General features: G+C 36.2%; 1 protein-coding gene across 1 annotated transcript in view; it reads right to left on the reverse strand.

The window, feature by feature from the left end:
- Cdh7 (cadherin 7) overlaps positions 1 to 18,236 on the reverse strand; it is a 107,584-nt gene that overhangs the window by 11,137 nt on the left and 78,211 nt on the right. Inside the window, exons 7-10 of the mRNA XM_026407485.2 lie at positions 10,698 to 10,834; positions 9,561 to 9,682; positions 8,790 to 8,907; positions 3,723 to 3,974 (exon numbers count right to left, since the gene is read on the reverse strand). Coding sequence (XP_026263270.1) covers positions 3,723 to 3,974; positions 8,790 to 8,907; positions 9,561 to 9,682; positions 10,698 to 10,834 — 629 coding nt within the window. The remainder of the gene's footprint in view (positions 1 to 3,722; positions 3,975 to 8,789; positions 8,908 to 9,560; positions 9,683 to 10,697; positions 10,835 to 18,236) is intronic.

The following is an 18,236-nucleotide window of genomic DNA, read 5'->3' on the forward strand; positions in this document are numbered from 1 at the left end:
GATGATAATTTTTTGCATTCAGAACATTTGATGACTTCATCATGAAATTTGAATCTGGTGATTTTGTCCCACATTCAAGTTGTACTCACTATAGACAAAGGAAACCCACATTCTATTGTTTTTAAATCATCTCATTTAGAGAACTGAAGAGCAAATAAATTAGAGAGAGGTCAGAGTAAGGGAGTATTGGGGCAGGAAAGATGGTGGAATGAGATGGACATCATTACCCTAGATACATGTATAACTGTGCATATGGTGTAACTCTACACTGTGCACAACCAGAGAAATGAAAAGTTGTGCTCCATTTGTGTACAATGAATTTATATGCATTCTGCTGTCATATATACCTAACTAGAAAGCTTGCTGTAAAGAAAGATACTATCTTTATTTTCTTGGTGTAAACTCTGTCCAACCTCAGTATGTGGACAAAAAGTAACTGTTATAATCACACACTGAGTATAAATCTCAAAGAATTTCCAGACCCAAGTTCCAGAGAGTTTTCTGTGTTAGAGTCCTGGGATTGCTGAAGCTTAAATAAACCTACTGCTCAATAAATAAATAAATAAGAAAGGAAGGAAGGAAGGAAGGAAGGAAGGAAGGAAGGAAGGAAGGAAGGAAGGAAGGAAGGAAGAGAAGTCAGAGAAAAATTCAACCACAAAGTTAGAAAAATAGAGATGGACATGAAGACTGACAAGTGTAACTTCAAATCACATGCATTTCAAATCTCAAAAAAGAAAAGTCTATATTTGAGTAACAATGTTTGTATTTTCAGGGTTTATCTCCTTGGTCGTTTAATCCAAAAGCAGTGATTGAGAATAAGGAGACCTAGCATCTTATCCCATCATAGCCCTGACCTTGTTATATGAAATCTTGCAAATTCTCATCCTCATTATCCCTCAAGTGCCCCCTATGTAAAATGCAGAAGTTTGGGCTGGAATCAATTTCAAGGATTCTTTCTAGTGCTAACATTCATTATATCACCCTTGACAGGCTACAGTCACGTTAATTTGTCACATAACTGAATCCAAACCTGACATGCAGTAAAGTGTGTTTTTTAAAGTCTCCAAAAATGGCTTTTATACTTTCATCCTTAATTGAACTTGATGATCTAATTCTTCCTCACCATTCCCAATTCCTCCCCTTCATTTTTTTCTTGGAACATTTGTTCAGAAATTTGAGTTACCAATCCTGATACCTAGTGTCTAGAAATAAGATTCACACCACCTTTTCAAGTGTTGTAAAGAATGAGCCATTTGTACCCTAGAAATCAAGTGGCTGCCAGGCTGTGTACTCTATCTATACCCCCCTGAGGATACACAATTTCTCTGGCTTCAGAGTCTGTTATATCAAAATCCAGACCAAATAGTGAAGACAGAGCCAAAAAAGTGCACAAGCCATGATTATTTGTTCCCACCAAGTTATGAGTATAAAGTGATTATGATTCTGAGCTGGCATTTGAAGAGACTGCTCACTGTACTGCATTACTACAGAAATGGAAGCCCCTATTTCAAAACTGCTTTTCAGCACAATAAGGCTCTGCTTTAACTTACATTTCATAGACTTGTAGAAATGAAAAAAAAAGCCAAAATTTAAAGTTTTATCCTTAAAAATAGAAGAGGGCTTTCTAATTGCCTAACACTTAAGTAGTATGCTCAAATTTAACAGAAAGCTAAGCTACACTTGCCTACATTTTGAAGAAACCTCCCAATCCTATGTGTATGCCTATAGACACTAACACATATACAATATATCTAGGACTAAAATATAATAAAATTCTATTTTAGATATTTTTAGTAATAGCTCAATGATTCTCAACTAACTAAAATTTTCAAGCAACCTCAATTGCAAGAAACCGCAAAGTCTTGTGTGAAAATATTTACTGAAAGTGCAGCAAGCTTCATCAGAGAGATAGCCTTTTAAAAAATCAAAAGTTGGGCTGGGGTTGTGGCTCAGTGGCAGAGCACTGGCTTAGCATGCATGAGGCACTGGGTTCGATCCTTGGCACCACATAAAAGTAAACAAATAAAATAAAGGTATTGTATCCATTAATAACTAAAAGGAAAAAAATCAAAAGTCAATTCTCTACCGGTGAAAATTAATTTGGGGGCACACAGCTTTATCTTATTCCTTTTAAGTGCAGTGGATTGTATGCTGTTTCTAACAAACTGGTTCAGTTTAAACAGCACTCCACGCACCATGTATATCCTCCTTTTTTTTTTTTCTAACTGCACTTCAAGCTAAAGACATTGCCATTTTAATTATGACAGGGATTTTAAAAATATTCTTATGCAGTTATTCAACTACTATAAGTAAATATGCAATTTACATCCTTATTATTACATTTTAGAACCCAGTAGAGCAATAAAAAATAGTCTGCAATGGCTTCTTTTTTTTTTTTTTTTGCTGTTGTTTTCAAATTTACTTCAATGACATATATTCTAATCAACTTTAACTGGGAATTACTTGCCATTTCTAATGAATTTCTAAAAGTTTTTGCCACCTGTGTGAAACTCTGTGGAAAAAAAAAACTAGTTTAATTATTTTCTTCCAGATTTTTTGTTTAGCTGAAGTTATTAAAGATAATAACTGCCATTTTTGTGAGACTGTTTGCAATGTATTAGTAACTAGGTCTTAGTTCGGTAAATAGAGTGAGGATGTTTGCTTCATCAATAATACTTAAAATAGATTGAATATTCACTGTGCTGTAGACACTCTATTCTTTACATGAATCATCTCATTTAGTCTCCACAACAACCTTGTGAGACTAGTTCTATTATGTCCTGCTTTTTGAATGGGAACCTTGCTACAGGGGAACTAACATGGAGAAATCCCATATGATGGAGGAAAAAAATAGAAACTGGTTTTGCCTAACTCCACAAATATAGTTTTTTTTTTTTTTTTTTGCATTACACAATACTGACTTCCATTATAAATGACGCTTTTGAAAAAACAGGCTATAAATGGATTTAGTAATTGTTTTAAACCCCAAGAAAACGCAAAGCACAATTTCGGGTGCAATGTTAAATGTTTGTCATCTTTGTTGTACGAAGTGATGTTGTAAAGAAGAGCTGTGTTGGAATGAACCCATTATACAATGGCCATGTTGGAAGTCTCCCAATTTTTAAAAGGATACTGCACAATCTTTTATGCAACTGAAATTTTAATGTGAGTTATAAATCTAATTAAACCCAATAATAAAATATTCATGAAAAAGTACAATTAAATATGCTAATAATTCTGATAATATTTGAATGTTTGAAATATCAATCTTTTTAAAATTTGCAAACAATTTAACAAAGCCTCTTGAAATACCTTTTAAAAAGTAGCCTATAAGGACATAATTTCTAAAATAAGCCTATTATAAAAACAATATAGAAATGTGCCTCTTGGTCTAGGGTGTTTCTTCTGTGGAGTATTCTAAAGCATGTAAGTGGGATAAGGTGAATTTAAAACAAAAATCTTGAAAAATAGCCATTTCAAGCATGAGGCATATATCTCCACTGTGGTTTCGAAAATGCAATTGATTTTCCCCCTGCATTATGCTTTAAATACACGGTGTCCAGTGCGGCCAGCTAGGGAGTTTCATTGAGTGAGTGAACCCATCTGGTAGAGTGTTCGAATATGTGCTTGAGTGGACACTCTGAAGGGACAGAAAGGAGCAGAGCGAAGCCCTGGCGCCGTGTCACTGCTGTGGCCGAGCAGGCACCGCGCAGAGCACCCACCTAGCAAGGTCAGGACGCAGGCCAGGATGGCCACCAGGGCCCCCGTGCTGAGGCCAGCAGGCAGGACGTAGGCCTCGGCGTTGCAGGTCTGGGCTACGCCGTCGGAGTCGCAGTCACAGACGCGGATGGTGAGCGTGTTGGTGCTGCTGAGAGACGGGGACCCACTGTCCACGATGAAGATGGGCAGGTAGTACACCGACTGCTCTTGTCTCCGGAAGCCGTTCCTTCTGGTGAGGATGGAGGCCGTGTTGTCTAGGGTAAAGAAGGTCAGACAGAGGTCAGGTGGCAGGTGAGACAGAGGCTCCCAGTGGACTCCTTCCCTTCGGTCCCTCTGTCTGTGTCAGTCCTCAAGTAGGGCAAGCTCCTGATTTCAGACCATTGCTCAAAGACTCTCTGAATTCGTTTGGACAGAGAGACATCCTTCCAGTATAACACCTTTAAGACATTTATGTTATCCCACACATATTCTGTTATTCTACACAATAAAAATCTACATAAAATTGTGCAACATCTCAAACCAAGTAGTTTTAGAGTCAAGGTGGAAATCTTAACAGGTTAAGTATTTTTCTGCAGCAACATCATGAGGCATGACTGAATTTTTTTTTATTGGTTGTTCAAAACATTACAAAGCTCTTGACATATTATATTTCATATATTAGATTCAATTGGGTTATGAACTCTCATTTTTACCCCAAATACAGATTGCAGAATCACATCGGTTACACATCCACGTTTTTACATGATGCCCTATTAGTAACTGTTGTATTCTGCTACCTTTCCTATCCTCTACTATCCCCCCTTCCTTCCCCTCCCATCTTCTCTCTCTACCCCATCTACTATAATTCATTTCTCTCCTTGTTTATTTTCCCATTCCCCTCACAACCTCTTATATGTAATTTTGTATAACAATGAGGGTCTCCCTCCATTTCCATGCAATTTCCCTTTTCTCTCCCTTTCCCTCCCACTTCATGTCTCTGTTTAATATTAATCTTTTCTTCCTGCTCTTCCTCCCTGCTCTGTTCTTAGTTGCTCTCATTATATCGAAGAAGACATTTGGTATTTGTTTTTTAGGGATTGCCTAGCTTCACTAAGCATGATCTGCTCTAGTGCCATCCATTTCCCTGAAAATTCCATGATTTTGTCATTTTTTAGTGCTGCGTAATATTCCATGGTGTATAAATGCCACATTTTTTTATCCATTCATCTATTGAAGGGCATCTGGGTTGGTTTCACAGTCTAGCTATTGTGAATTGTGCTGCTATGAACATCGATGTGGCAGTATCCCTGTAGTATGCTCTTTTAAGGTCTTTAGGGAATAGTCCAAGAAGGGCAATAGCTGGGTCAAATGGTGATTCTATTCCCAGCTTTCCCAGGAATCTCCATACTGCTTTCCAAATTGGCCATACCAATTTGCAGTCCCACCAGCAATGTACAAGAGTACCCTTTTCCCCACATCCTCGTCAGCACTTGTTGTTGTTTGACTTCATTGTGGCTGCCAATCTTACTGGAGTGAGATGGTATCTTAGGGTGGTTTTGATTTGCATTTCTCTGACTGCTAGAGATGGTGAGCATTTTTTCATGTACTTGTTGATTGATTGTATGTCCTCCTCTGAGAAGTGTCTGTTCAGGTCCTTGGCCCATTTGTTTATTGGGTTATTTGTTATCTTATTGTCTAATTTTTTGAGTTCTTTGTATACTCTGGATATTAGGGCTCTATCTGCAGTGTGAGGAGTAAAAATTTGTTCCCATGATGTAGGCTCCCTATTTACCTCTCTCATTGTTTCCTTTGCTGAGAAAAAACTTTTTAGTTTGAGTAAGTCCCATTTGTTGATTCTAGTTATTAACTCTTGTGCTATGGGTGTCCTATTAAGGAATTTGGAGCCCGACCCCACAATAGGTAGATCAGAGCCAACTTGGGCTGGGGATGTGGCTCAAGCGGTAGCGCGCTCGCCTGGCATGCGTGCGGCCCAGGTTCGATCCTCAGCACCACGTACAAAGAAAGATGTTGTGTCCACTGAAAACTAAAAAATGACTGAAATTTCCAATCCATCCTTTCTTCACAAGTTCCAAGCTCAATATTAGAAAAAAGTAAAATAAGCTACTGTGGCTTTATTAAAATTCAATATAGAATAGTTCTTTGCTTAACACAGAATGTATTCTGGGAAATACATCAGGTCATTTTATCCTTAGGGGAGCATCATGGCATGCTCACCCAAACTGAGAAAGCTGCAACATCACTAGGGGACATTATATGATGGGACCACTGTCACATAGCCATCATGGATATGGCCCACCACCAACTGAAGTGTCAGCACACAGCACATGACTATGCGTGGATATTCAGTAGGGAAATTATTGTACTGTTTTCTTTTTAAAATATTCATAGATACTTCTACCTCCTTAAACTGCATGTAGTAAAATATGTTGTCAGTAATAACTTAAGTCATTTTTGTTTAATTTATATTCAGTATTCTATTTCATCTAAACATTATAGTAATTATAAATATTTAAAAACTCATCAATATGTTTATATGACATGCTGTGATTTCTATATCAGAAATGGATTTCTTAATTTGTTAGCAATTTCTCCAGATAAATTGTATTAATTAACTAATTATAGAATTTATGGGATTCTCAGAATTTATAGTAACTAATAAAAATTTAAAGCAAAAGAAGGGAAATCAGGACCATAGTTTTATCCAGTGTGTATATGTGTGTGTGTGTGTATACATATATATACACACACATAAATATATATTCACATATGTATGAAAGTATATAGACTGTATATAAAGTATAGAGAAACATGTAAAAGGATGTACATATACAGTGTTATGTGTTTATCTGAGTGTCTATATATATATATATATTCTTCCAAAAAGTTAAATATATGTTTATCCAATGCTAACAGAAACCCATTAACAATAGTTGGGTTAGGTAAAGTGGCAGTCATCTATAATCCCAGCTACATAAGAGGGTAAGAAAGGAGGATTGCAAGCTTGAGGCTAGCCTGTATAACTTAGCAAGACCCTGAATCAAAAATGCACACATACATAAATAAATAAAAAGGATGTAGGGTTGTAACTCAGTGGTAAAGTGCCTGGGATGAACCCTTAGTACTGCATGAGTAGGTGCAAACACACACACACACACACACACACACACACACACACATTAGTAATACTCAAGTGAAAGAGCAAGCTGATGTCCTTTCTGTCTCAAACAGCACAAAACAATAGGCTCACCTTAAATTTCATGAAAGATATTTACTACAATTATAGATGATAAAGAAATAAAAATATTTGATTATTATATTCCCTCTGGTGGTTTTTTATATAAACAAATCTATTATTTTAAAAGATATGGCCATAATTTTGAGGCCCTATTTTTTTTTTAAATGAATGTCTCAAAATAGAAACAAAAATTAAAAGGGCCGTAGGTATAGCTTGTCCCTGGGTGTTAAATCTCCAGTATTAGGAAACAAACAAACAAACAAGAAAAAATTTGATATGGTACTCCCTGAAAAGCTGAGGGATTTATATTGCACATGTCCTTATACACTTAACATATTAACACACAGGTCTTATTATAAATTTGACTCAGATGGTATTTGCGTTTAGCATTTGATACAGAAAAGTTTTACAAAGTTGTTGATTTGTAATCTGACACATCGAAATCACGCAGGCACACCTGCAGATGCACACATGCACACACATACACAATTGATTAAGAAGCACAAGCTGAAATTTCTACCACTGGAGAAGAGAACCTATGTTCAGCACGCTCCCCAAGACGGAAAGGAACGTAAGGGCTGATTTCCTCTCCACTTGCGTGTCTTTCTTTGTGATACAGGCTGGGGGATTCTGGGCTTGATGTAGTTAATGTGGGGACACTTTCCACTGTGTGGCATGATGTCCCATAAATCCAGGTATGTTTGTGCTTGAGCTCCACAGCATCGTGGTGGCACTGGATGGTGACACGTGGGGGACGTGTTGGGGACGTATTCACACTCTCCTTGTGGAGGCCGTGTTTTTCCCCATCTGCCTTTGTACTGGAAGCCTCCAAACCCGAGAATGAGGCTTTCCAATGATGATTAAGTCAGAGAGTTTGGGATTACAGGCAGAGAATGCTCTTTCCTTTACGACTAAAGGGAAATGGAGTGTTCTCATGAAATTGAGATTGGTGTCTGGAAAATTATTATTTTCAGATTGAATTTTTGAGGCTAAATTTGGATTTTCTGCAGGAAAGGTTGTGGGTTGCTGCAAAAATTCTCATAATATCCATCTTTTGAAAGTAAGTCCTTCCAGTTTGACTAGCAAACCTGTTTCTTATATTTTCCCTCAGAAACCCAAGATATAAATCTGTAATTAGATACCAGATAAGCATAATCACCTGCTTCCTTTAAAAGTTCCTATAGTTGTCAAAATATATTATTAAGCAAAGTCAGGTATTTGTAAAATATTTTTAAAATAACACTTATGAAATGGCTAAGAGTGGTTACCTCTGAAGCAAGGAAACATGATTTGTCATGGTAAGTTCTCTAATTTTTTTATCCTTTATGTGACTAGCATAATGAACATATTATTATCATTTTCATGGAACATCTTTATATTTATGTAAAAAAAAGAATAACAGATGTTATTGAAGAAAGCATTAAATCAAAATTGATTTGGGTGGAAATGTGCAAGGTCTGATTATTTTCCCCCGACTCAATTTGTATCTATGCTGCATAGTCCTTGTTAAGGCAGTAGGCTGGCCCTCAGTATATTAGATCATTTGGATAAAAGCATGATATACAAATAAGGAAGCACATGTCTACAAGAAAAGAAAGAAAAATAGATCTCACTTTTCCCCCTTGGCTTTAGGACTAAAATGATTTAAATAGCAGCTTCTCCCTTGTGGCAGCAGATCTATAGATAAAAATTACTGGAGGAGCTCATTGCCCTTTAATTAATGTCCTTGCTGCTAAAAAAAAAGAAAAAATCCATGACTGCATTCCTGCTGGAGAAAAAAATCACTTGCTTCGTGAGTCTGCCACTACCTCTGCTAGCGACAATCACACCTTACCTTTGTTATCCTTCAGCGAAAAGTTGTGGTTATTTGTGGCATCCGTGGTTAAGCTGAAGTAAAACTGGTGTCCATTGGATGGCTCATCCTTGTCCACGGCACTGATCTTCTGGATGACCTAGAAATAGACAATGGAAGGCAGGGAAGCACACTGGTGTGCTCTGCTACATTTCTGGAAGCAGGACAGAGCAGTTTTCCAGATCCTAATAAATGTCATCTTCCCGAATGAGCTGGGGGAACCAGCAGGTGTGCCTGTGTGAACCCAATCCATAAAGGGCCCTGAAGGACAAACCACTGCCTTTCCCAAGTGCATGTGGGAACTGCTTTTCCTAAACCTCAGCAATGAGCCGCGCCAATCGATGAGACATCCCAGTAAACATCATGGCCATGTGGACACAGAACATTGACTGTGACTGCACTGCACTCCACTCTCAGAACTTCAAGGTTCTTAAACTCTGCAGTGTCATGTGGGGGACAGCCCGATCCAGCTTAATATGCTCTATTTCTCCTTAAAGAAGCTGAAGCCCTTAACCATTGAGCGGGGCTTTTTATAAAGTTGACCTTTTCTTCCTGAGGAACTGTGGTCACCCAATAAAACCAGAATTCGAATGTGCCTTTCATATTAGTTTATGCTGCACATCAAAGCATTAGTTTGGCTGAAACATGTGGATGCTATGTTGTCTTAAAGCTGGGAGATTTCAAAGGCACTGCTGCTGGGTGTTCCTACAGAAACCACAAACAAGAAGCAAGCATGGTCCTCGAGCCTCTTACCTGCCCGGGCTGGGCATTTTCACAGACAGTGGTTTCGTAGTCCATGGCGAATTCGGGGGCGTTGTCATTGATGTCGAGGATAGTGATGGCCACGTAGCCTCTTCCTACCTGGGATGGGTTCTCTAGGAAATGAGAAGATGTGTCACCATTTATTCTAAAAGAAAAGCTGCTATTCCCCTGCTAATTTTCTCAGGGAGTGTCCACAGAAAACTAGCAAAAACACTTAACATTAAAAATCAGGCAAAAATATTTGCATCTCTGAAGCATAAGACTCATATGAAATTTATACTTGTAATTCTACATTCTTTAAAGGGAGCCACAGATAATCTGATCCAAATATGTATGTGTTAATTTATGTATATGTATATATATATATATACCTTCAGGCATATATGCATATATGAATACATGCAAATGGGTGTGTGCATATATGTATGTGGTAATCTATGTATGTACACAATGTATATTTATATGGGGTGTATATATGTGCTTGCGTGTGTGTGTGTGTGTATGTGTGTGCATGTGTGTAGTCACCAAAAAGGAAAATGTTGAAAGAAGAATGAACAGAAAACCATGAAATTTGATCTTATTTGAACCTAGAGATTATCTTTAATTGACTATAAATTTATATCACATACATAGTACAAGATGTGCATATGCATTAGCTAATATATATAATACGGATATAGTTTTAAAATTTTTTTTCTGATCAGGAACTAAAATTAGTTAGTTGTCAAAATATTCAAATGCAGGTTTCTCAGTGTACAGATCAATTTACTATTATGGTAAGTTAGTTCTCCAATTCCCTACCAGCATGAATGAAATGTATGAACTGTGACTCCAAAGCAAGAGGACCTTTAAAGTTCATTCAGGCCCATTATCTTATGGTGCTGTCTTTTCACTAAATTTTTAAATATTAGAAAATATATGTCATTAATATTTTACATATTTGTAAGTATTAGCAAATGTCCCTAGTGAACACAAATGTTTTACAGCTTGAAAGTTTTGAATTTTCTCATTTTTGGTCAACTTGCTTAAGTAACTATGATGATTCAAGCTTGTGATGTAGTCTTCAGCAACCTGTCCTCCACCCTCATTCTCCTCTATCCTCAGTTAATTTTAGACGTTACAACTTACGGCTCTCCATTGCAAGAACTGTGATGTTATGAATTGCATTTGTCTCTCGATCCAAAGATTTGGCAGTAGTAATAACTCCACTGTTGGCATCAATATTAAAGTATCTCTCCAAATCTGTGTTTCTGTCAATTGAATACCTAATTGGAAATTAAAAGCAAATAAGTAAATAAATAACATTCATGTTTGATGATACTTTGCTAAAATTATTTCATTAATTTCATAACTGATCACTAAATCCTGCTGACTCCATGATCATGTTACTTCATGTTAGTAACATAAATCTATGTCGTCTTTAAAATTTCTCTCACATAGCCCTTGGCTCATGTCTTGTGTGTCTGTAATATTTTTGCTTTTCTAGCACAGAGTTTAAAACACACACCACAACTTCTTGTACAATCACAAGATTGGGATCCTAATTAGAATAATTCATACTCCAGGTATGTATAATATGTCAAAATACACTCTACTGTCATGTATATCTAAAAAGAACAAATAAAAAATTGAAAAAAGAATTCGTATCACAATATAATTATTTTCACAGTGGCTTTGGGTATATGGTTATAACTTTGAATTCATTATTTCTATTATTATGCTCTTGAAAAATATTGAAAAGAGATAGTAGCACTGGCTATGGCTCTAGGTCCCTCTGGAATACAACATATACAGACAACTTGCCATTTGCATATACTTATTAACGTCTTTTTTTTATAACAACAACCTGATCATAATTTATTTTATGTCTCTTGCCAGGGGTCTTGATCAGGGTGCCAAAGGCATTTCTAAGTAGAACCCCTAAAATTGCATCTGCAACCTAAATATTAGTGAAAACCTACTGTTTCACTTGTATTCTTATTCCATGTTATTTTTTCCCTAAAAAATAATGGTTGTCTCTATTCAACATCATTCTTGGTAATCTAGCCAGAGCAATTAGAAGAAAGAAATTAAAGGGACACAAAAAGATAAAGAAGAACTCAAACTATCACAATTTGCTGATGACATAATTCTATATCAAGAGGATCCAAAAAATTCCACCAGAAAACTTCTAGAATCAATAAACAAATTCAGCAAAGTAGTAGGATATAAAATCAACACCTATACGTTAAATGCATTCCTATACATCAGTGATGAATCCACTGAAAGAGAAATTAGGAAAACTACCCCATTCACAAGAGCCTCAAAAATATAAATATAATATCTGGGAGTCAATCTAATAAAAGAGGTGAAAGACCTCTGCAATGAAAACTACAGAACACTAAAGAAAGAAATTGAAGAAAACCTCAGAAGACGGAAAGATCTCCCATGTTCCTGGATAGGCAGAATTAATATTTTCAAAATAGCCATACTACCAAAAGTGTTTTACAGATTTAGTGCAATTCCTATTAAAATATTGAAGACATTCTTCATAGAAATAGAAAAAGCAATCATAAAATGTATTTGAAAAAAAGAAGAAACTCAGAATAGCCAAAGAAATCCGTAGCAAGAAAAGTGAAGCAGGAGGCATCACAATAGCAGATGTTAAACTACAGAGGTATAGTAAGAAAAACACCATGGTATTGGCACCAAAATAGACTTGTAGACCAACAGTACAGAATAGAGGACACAGAGACAAACCCACATAAATATGGTTATGTCATACTAGACAAAGGTGCCAAAAACATTCACTGGAGAAAATATAGCCTGTTCAACAAATGGTGCTGGCAAAACTAGAAATCCATATTTAGCAAAATGAAATTAAACCTCTACCTCTCACCCTGCACAAAAATCAACTCTAAATGGATCAAAGACTTAGGCACTAGAACAGAGACCCTGCACCTAATAGAAGTAAAAGTAGGCCCAAATCTTCACCATGTCCACCTAGGATCTGACTTCCTTAACAAGACTCCTAATGCACAAGAAGTAAAATCAAGAATCAATAAATGTGATGAATTCAAATTAAAAAGCTTCTTCTCAGCAAAGGAAGCAATCAATAATGTGAGAAAAGAGCCTACTGATTGGGAGAAAATCTTTGCCATGTGTACCTCCAATAAAGCATTAATCTCTAGGATATATAAAGAATTCAAACAATTTAAAACCAAAAAAACAAATAACCCTATCAATGAATGGGCTAAGAAAATGAACAGACACTTCACAGAAGAAGAAATATAATCAATCAACAAATATATGAAAAAAAGTGTTCATCATCTCTAGCAGTTAAACAAATGCAAGTCAAAACACCAGTAAGCTTTCATCTCACTCCTTTCAGAATGGCAATCATCAAGAATACAGGCAACAATAAATGTTGGTGAGGATGTGGGGAAAAAGGTACACTCATACATTGCCGGTGGGACTGCAAATTGGAACAACCACTCTGGAAAACAGTATGGAGATTCCTCAGAAAACTTGGAATGGAACCACCATTTGACTCAGCTATCCCACTCTTGGTTTATACCCAAAGGACTTAAAATCAGCATACTACAGTGACACAGCCACATCAATATTTATAGCAGCTCAGTTCACAATAGCTAAACTATGGAACCAACCTAGATGTCTTTCAATAGATGAAAGGATAAATAAAATGTGGTATATATATTCAATGGAATATTACTCAGCTTTAAAGAAGAATTAAATTATGGCATTTGCCCATAAATGGATGGAGTTGGAGAACATCATGCCAAGTGAAATAAGCCAATCCCCCAAAAGCAAAGGCCAAATGTTTTCTCTAATATCTGGATGCTAATTCACAATAAGGCAGGGAGCACTAGAGAATAAAAGTGTTACCTTAGATTAGGTAGAGGGAAGTGAAGGGAGGGGAAGGGAGGTGATGTGGGGATAGGCAGGACAGTAGAATGAACAGACATATTGCTGTGTGTATATATGTGACTGCATGACCAATATGATTTGCAACATGTACACTCAGAAAAATGAGAAATTATATCTCTATATAATATATCTATGTATATCAAATGCATAAATGCATTCTACTGTAATGTATAACTAATTAAAACAAATTATATTTTTTAAATTTAAAAAATATAATCATCATTTTCACAGTCCCCCAACAGTCTTTCTGGTTGGGAAAGACAAAAGTTCTCATTTCAAGACAATTAATTAAATAAACAAACTAAGAAAAAAAAGAAAAACAGAAAAACACACATAGTGTAGGCATGATGATTAACAACTGATTCAACTACACCCTGAGCTGTCATTGTCTGGGTCTCCTTGACTCCTATGACATGTTCCTCAAAGTTCTCATTTCAAGACAATTAATTAAATAAACAAACTAAGAAAAAAAAAACAGAAAAACACACATAGTGTAGGCATGATGATTAACAACTGATTCAACTACACCCTGAGCTGTCATTGTCTGGGTCTCCTTGACTCCTATGACATGTTCCTCTACCACAATTCAGGCATAGATTCTTAAGAGCACACCCATAGCTCCAGAGCTTTTACCATGCAGTACTATTGAAGCTGAAACTCAAGCTTATGGCTCCCTATTCCTGCTCCTGCCACTTCAGTACCCTGCCTCCTGCGTCCTGATAAAGACAACATATTTTTAATACCAACATTTCTCCTTCAATCCCTCACTTCTTTCTCATTAGGTCACATATCCCTGGTCCTCATCACTATCACTCCCATGTATGTGTATGTACCTCCTGCAGTCAAAATTGCTGGATTAAAACAGGAAAGGCTATTTAGCATCTTTTTTTTCTTTTTTTGTAGAGTCAGGAATTTGGGAGTGTGTTGGTAGGGCCACTTTTAGCTCTTGGTTTCTCAGGAGGTTGCAGTCAAATGTTGGCGGGGCTGCAGCCATCCAATGCCTGGCTATGCCTGGAAGATTCATTCCCAAGTCTCATTCACCTGGATGCAATGTGAATAGCAGGGAGGACACATGCACTAAGCAATCTTTCCAAAGTTCATTACTGATCCATGCTTTTTTGAAGCTAGGATACCTAGAGTTATAGATTCCTACATCACTTCAAACAATTTGGAAAACGAATAGCACAAGCTACATTATGACTTTATCATTAAATTAAAGTAACAAGAAAAAAATTTGAGAGGGGTGTACAGTTCTGAGAATTTTACCACATGCATGGATCATGCATTCACCACTTATCTTGCATCATCACCACAGTGTGGTGTCAATCACCACAAGGCTCCCTTGTGTTGTCTCTTCGTAGGTACATACCATCCCATTGGTATTCCATGGAGAACACCCATCACTATAATCTCATCCTTTTGAGAATATTGTATAATGCAATCATGGAAAGCAACCTTTTAGGACTGACTTCTCAGTGTAAAGACTGAGGTTCACGAACGTTGTGCCCATGGTTTGTGTTATTTATTTAAATGTCCATGCATTTTTAATGCTGGGCAGTAGTCCATCAAATGAATGCATGCCAGCATGTTTACCCACTCATATACTGAAATATATTTGGGTTGGTATCAATGTGCAAACACAGCTACTGTAAGCATTCATGTGCAAGTTTTGTTTCAACATATTTTCTTTTCCCTAGGCATAGGATCACTGGGTCCTATGTTTATAGGTAACTGCCAAAATGTTTTCCAACATACCTCTCTAATCTGCATTCATCCATCAGAAACAGATGAGAGTTCTAGTTATTCATCTCACCACATGGTGCTTTGTAATTTACAATTTCTTAATGATAAATTACATTGACCACATTTTCTTGTGATTATCTGCCATATGCAAGCCCTCTTTGGGGAAATGTATGTTCAAATAGGTTGCCCATTATTAACTGGGTTATTTTTTTATATTATACAAAGTTTTGAGAGCTCTTTATGCATACTTAATTAATACAAGACCTTTGCTAGCAATGTGATATACTTTCCCCAATAAATTGCTTTTCATTTTCTTAGAAATACTTTAATCCTGATAAAGTCATATATATATATAAATTTATTTATATAATGTGTATTGATATTTATTATATGTTACATATATATCAATACGTATGATCATACAATATGCATATTACATACATTATTACATGTATTATGTCTATATCCCTTTTCCTCCTCATTCCCCTTTTCCCTTTTCTTATTCCTCTTCCTTCCAAGGATGGTGCTCCTGTTGCCATGTTTAAGAGCTTTATGTCTACCCCTGTGTTATGAATATATTTTTTTCTTTCAATATTTGAATTATTTTTCAGTTTACATTAGAAATACAACCCGTTGTGAGTTTTGTGTAAGATGTAAAGTTAGGCCATATGCATATAGGCTTATCCAGTTGTCATGTCATATCCTCAAATTCCATCATCTTCCCCTAAATTTCTCTGCACATTTGTCAAAAATCCAACTGATCATATTTATGTGCGTTACTTTCTAGAGTATCTATTTTGTCACATTGATTGATATGTGCATCACCTCAATTTGCAGATACCACGGTTTTTTGGTTATTGGAGCTAGAATGAATCTTGAAATCTGATACACTGATTTTCCTGCCATTATGCTTGATTTCTATAATAATCTGAATATTCCAGATTCTTTGAATTTTCTGTGAACTTTAGGTTCAGTTTGTCTACAGTTATCTCAATAACTTCTGGAATTTTGATCAACATTTACTTTATTTTATGAATTAATTTTGGAATAACTGACAATTTTCTTGTATTGAGTCTTCCAAACCATGAAGAGCATGTGTCTGTCTGCTAGGCTTTCCTTTGTCTGTTTTTCATGATACAGATCCTAAATAGGTTATGTTAAATTTGTACCTGTGTATTTTATTTTTGCAGTTGTAAATTCTAGGTTTCTTTATGTCATTCATTTCTAATTGTACAATTTGAGTATATCAAATATAATTAATTTTTCATGTCAACTTTGCATCCTGTAATGTCAGTAAATCCCTTCCTGTATCAGGAGATTTTTAAAATTTTTCTTCGGATTGTTTTTTGTAGAACACAATGATATCTTTGTGAATAAAGGTAGTTTTACTTCTTCCTTCTGTTGTTAGGACATTTAATTCGTGTCCTTGCCTTATTGTGCAGGAAAGCACTTCCCATATGATGACTCTAAGGCTGAGTGGGCATTCTTGTTTTTGAATTGTGGGGGAAATATCGCTTTGTTAAGCATTGATTCTAATATTAGGCATAATTTATTTAGATGGTTTTTATTTTGATAAAGACATTGTATTATATTCCTAGTAACTAACATATTTTTGGGGAGGGAGATGGGGGGGGTTAATGAGCATTAAACTCAAGGGCACTTGACCCCTGAGCCACATCCCCACCCCTATTTTGCATTTTATTTTGAGACAGGGTCTCATTGAGTTACTTAGTGCCTGGCTTTTGCTGAGGTTGGCTTTAAACTTACCATCCTTCTGCCTCAGCCTCCTGAGCTGCTGGGATTACAGGCGTGTGCAACCCTGCATGACTACTAACATTGTTTTTAACCAGAAATGATTGTTGAATTTCACTAAATATTTCTTGGCATCAAATGATATGATCATGTGATTATTGAGCATAATGCTGGACTCATGAAAAAGTTGGGATGCATCTCCTCTTCTATTTTGTAGAAAACATTGTGTAGACTAGATATTAATTATTCATTAAATGCTTAGTAGAATTTGACAGTGAAACCAGCTGGGTTGGATTTTTTTTTAAGAAAATGTTTAAATACAAATGCTATTTCAAGTTGGGTGGATATTGAAAATTTACCCTATTTGATAAATCGGTTGGTTTAAACTGAACTGTCATATTTTCTCTACATTGTAAGATTTATGGGAGTGAAGTTGCTCATAGTGTTCTCATATCCTCTTTTTATGTTTTCAGGGTGTGTAATAATATCATTTTTGTTAGTCAGCTTTCTGTTACTGTAACTACAATACCCTGCAAGAAGAGCTTAGAGGGGCAAAAGTTTATTTTTGTCCATGATTTGGCCACTTCCATGACTCTGAGCTCAGGTGAGGTGGAACATCATGGCATAAGGGTTCAGGTGAAGGAAAGCTAATCAGCTCATGGTGGTAGGCAAGCAGAATGAGAGAAGGGGCAAGACATATAATTCTTAAGACATGCAATCAGTGACCCTTTCCTCTAGCCACAATTCATCTGCCTACAGTTACCACCGACTTAGTCCACTCACATTATCAATCCAGTGATTACGTTACAGGTATCATAATCTAATCATTTCATCCCTGAGAATGACTAGAGTAAGATTATTTGTGTGTGTGTATGTGTGTGTGTGTATGTATATATGTACATACACACATATACATATATATATATATATATACACACACAAACACATAAACATATACTACATATAGATAAATGTGAAACCAATATACACATATATATGCTTTCATGTACATTTTGTCCGGCAATAACAGTAGGATTGATACTGGTGTTTGGTAAGAGGAGTCTACTAACTTCATACCTATGAAATTACGCATTGATTGAGGCAATACTAAAATCTTAGGTTGTGGATTCTGTTAAATTATGACATTGATCACTAGTACTTGTGCCTTCATGAAAAAAATAAGACTTTTTGGGGGGGACTGGGGATTGAACTGAAGGGCATTCGGCCACTGAGACATATCCCCAG

This window comes from Urocitellus parryii, chromosome 13, assembly GCF_045843805.1.
Source record: "Urocitellus parryii isolate mUroPar1 chromosome 13, mUroPar1.hap1, whole genome shotgun sequence".
Classification (NCBI taxonomy): Eukaryota; Metazoa; Chordata; class Mammalia; order Rodentia; family Sciuridae; genus Urocitellus; species Urocitellus parryii.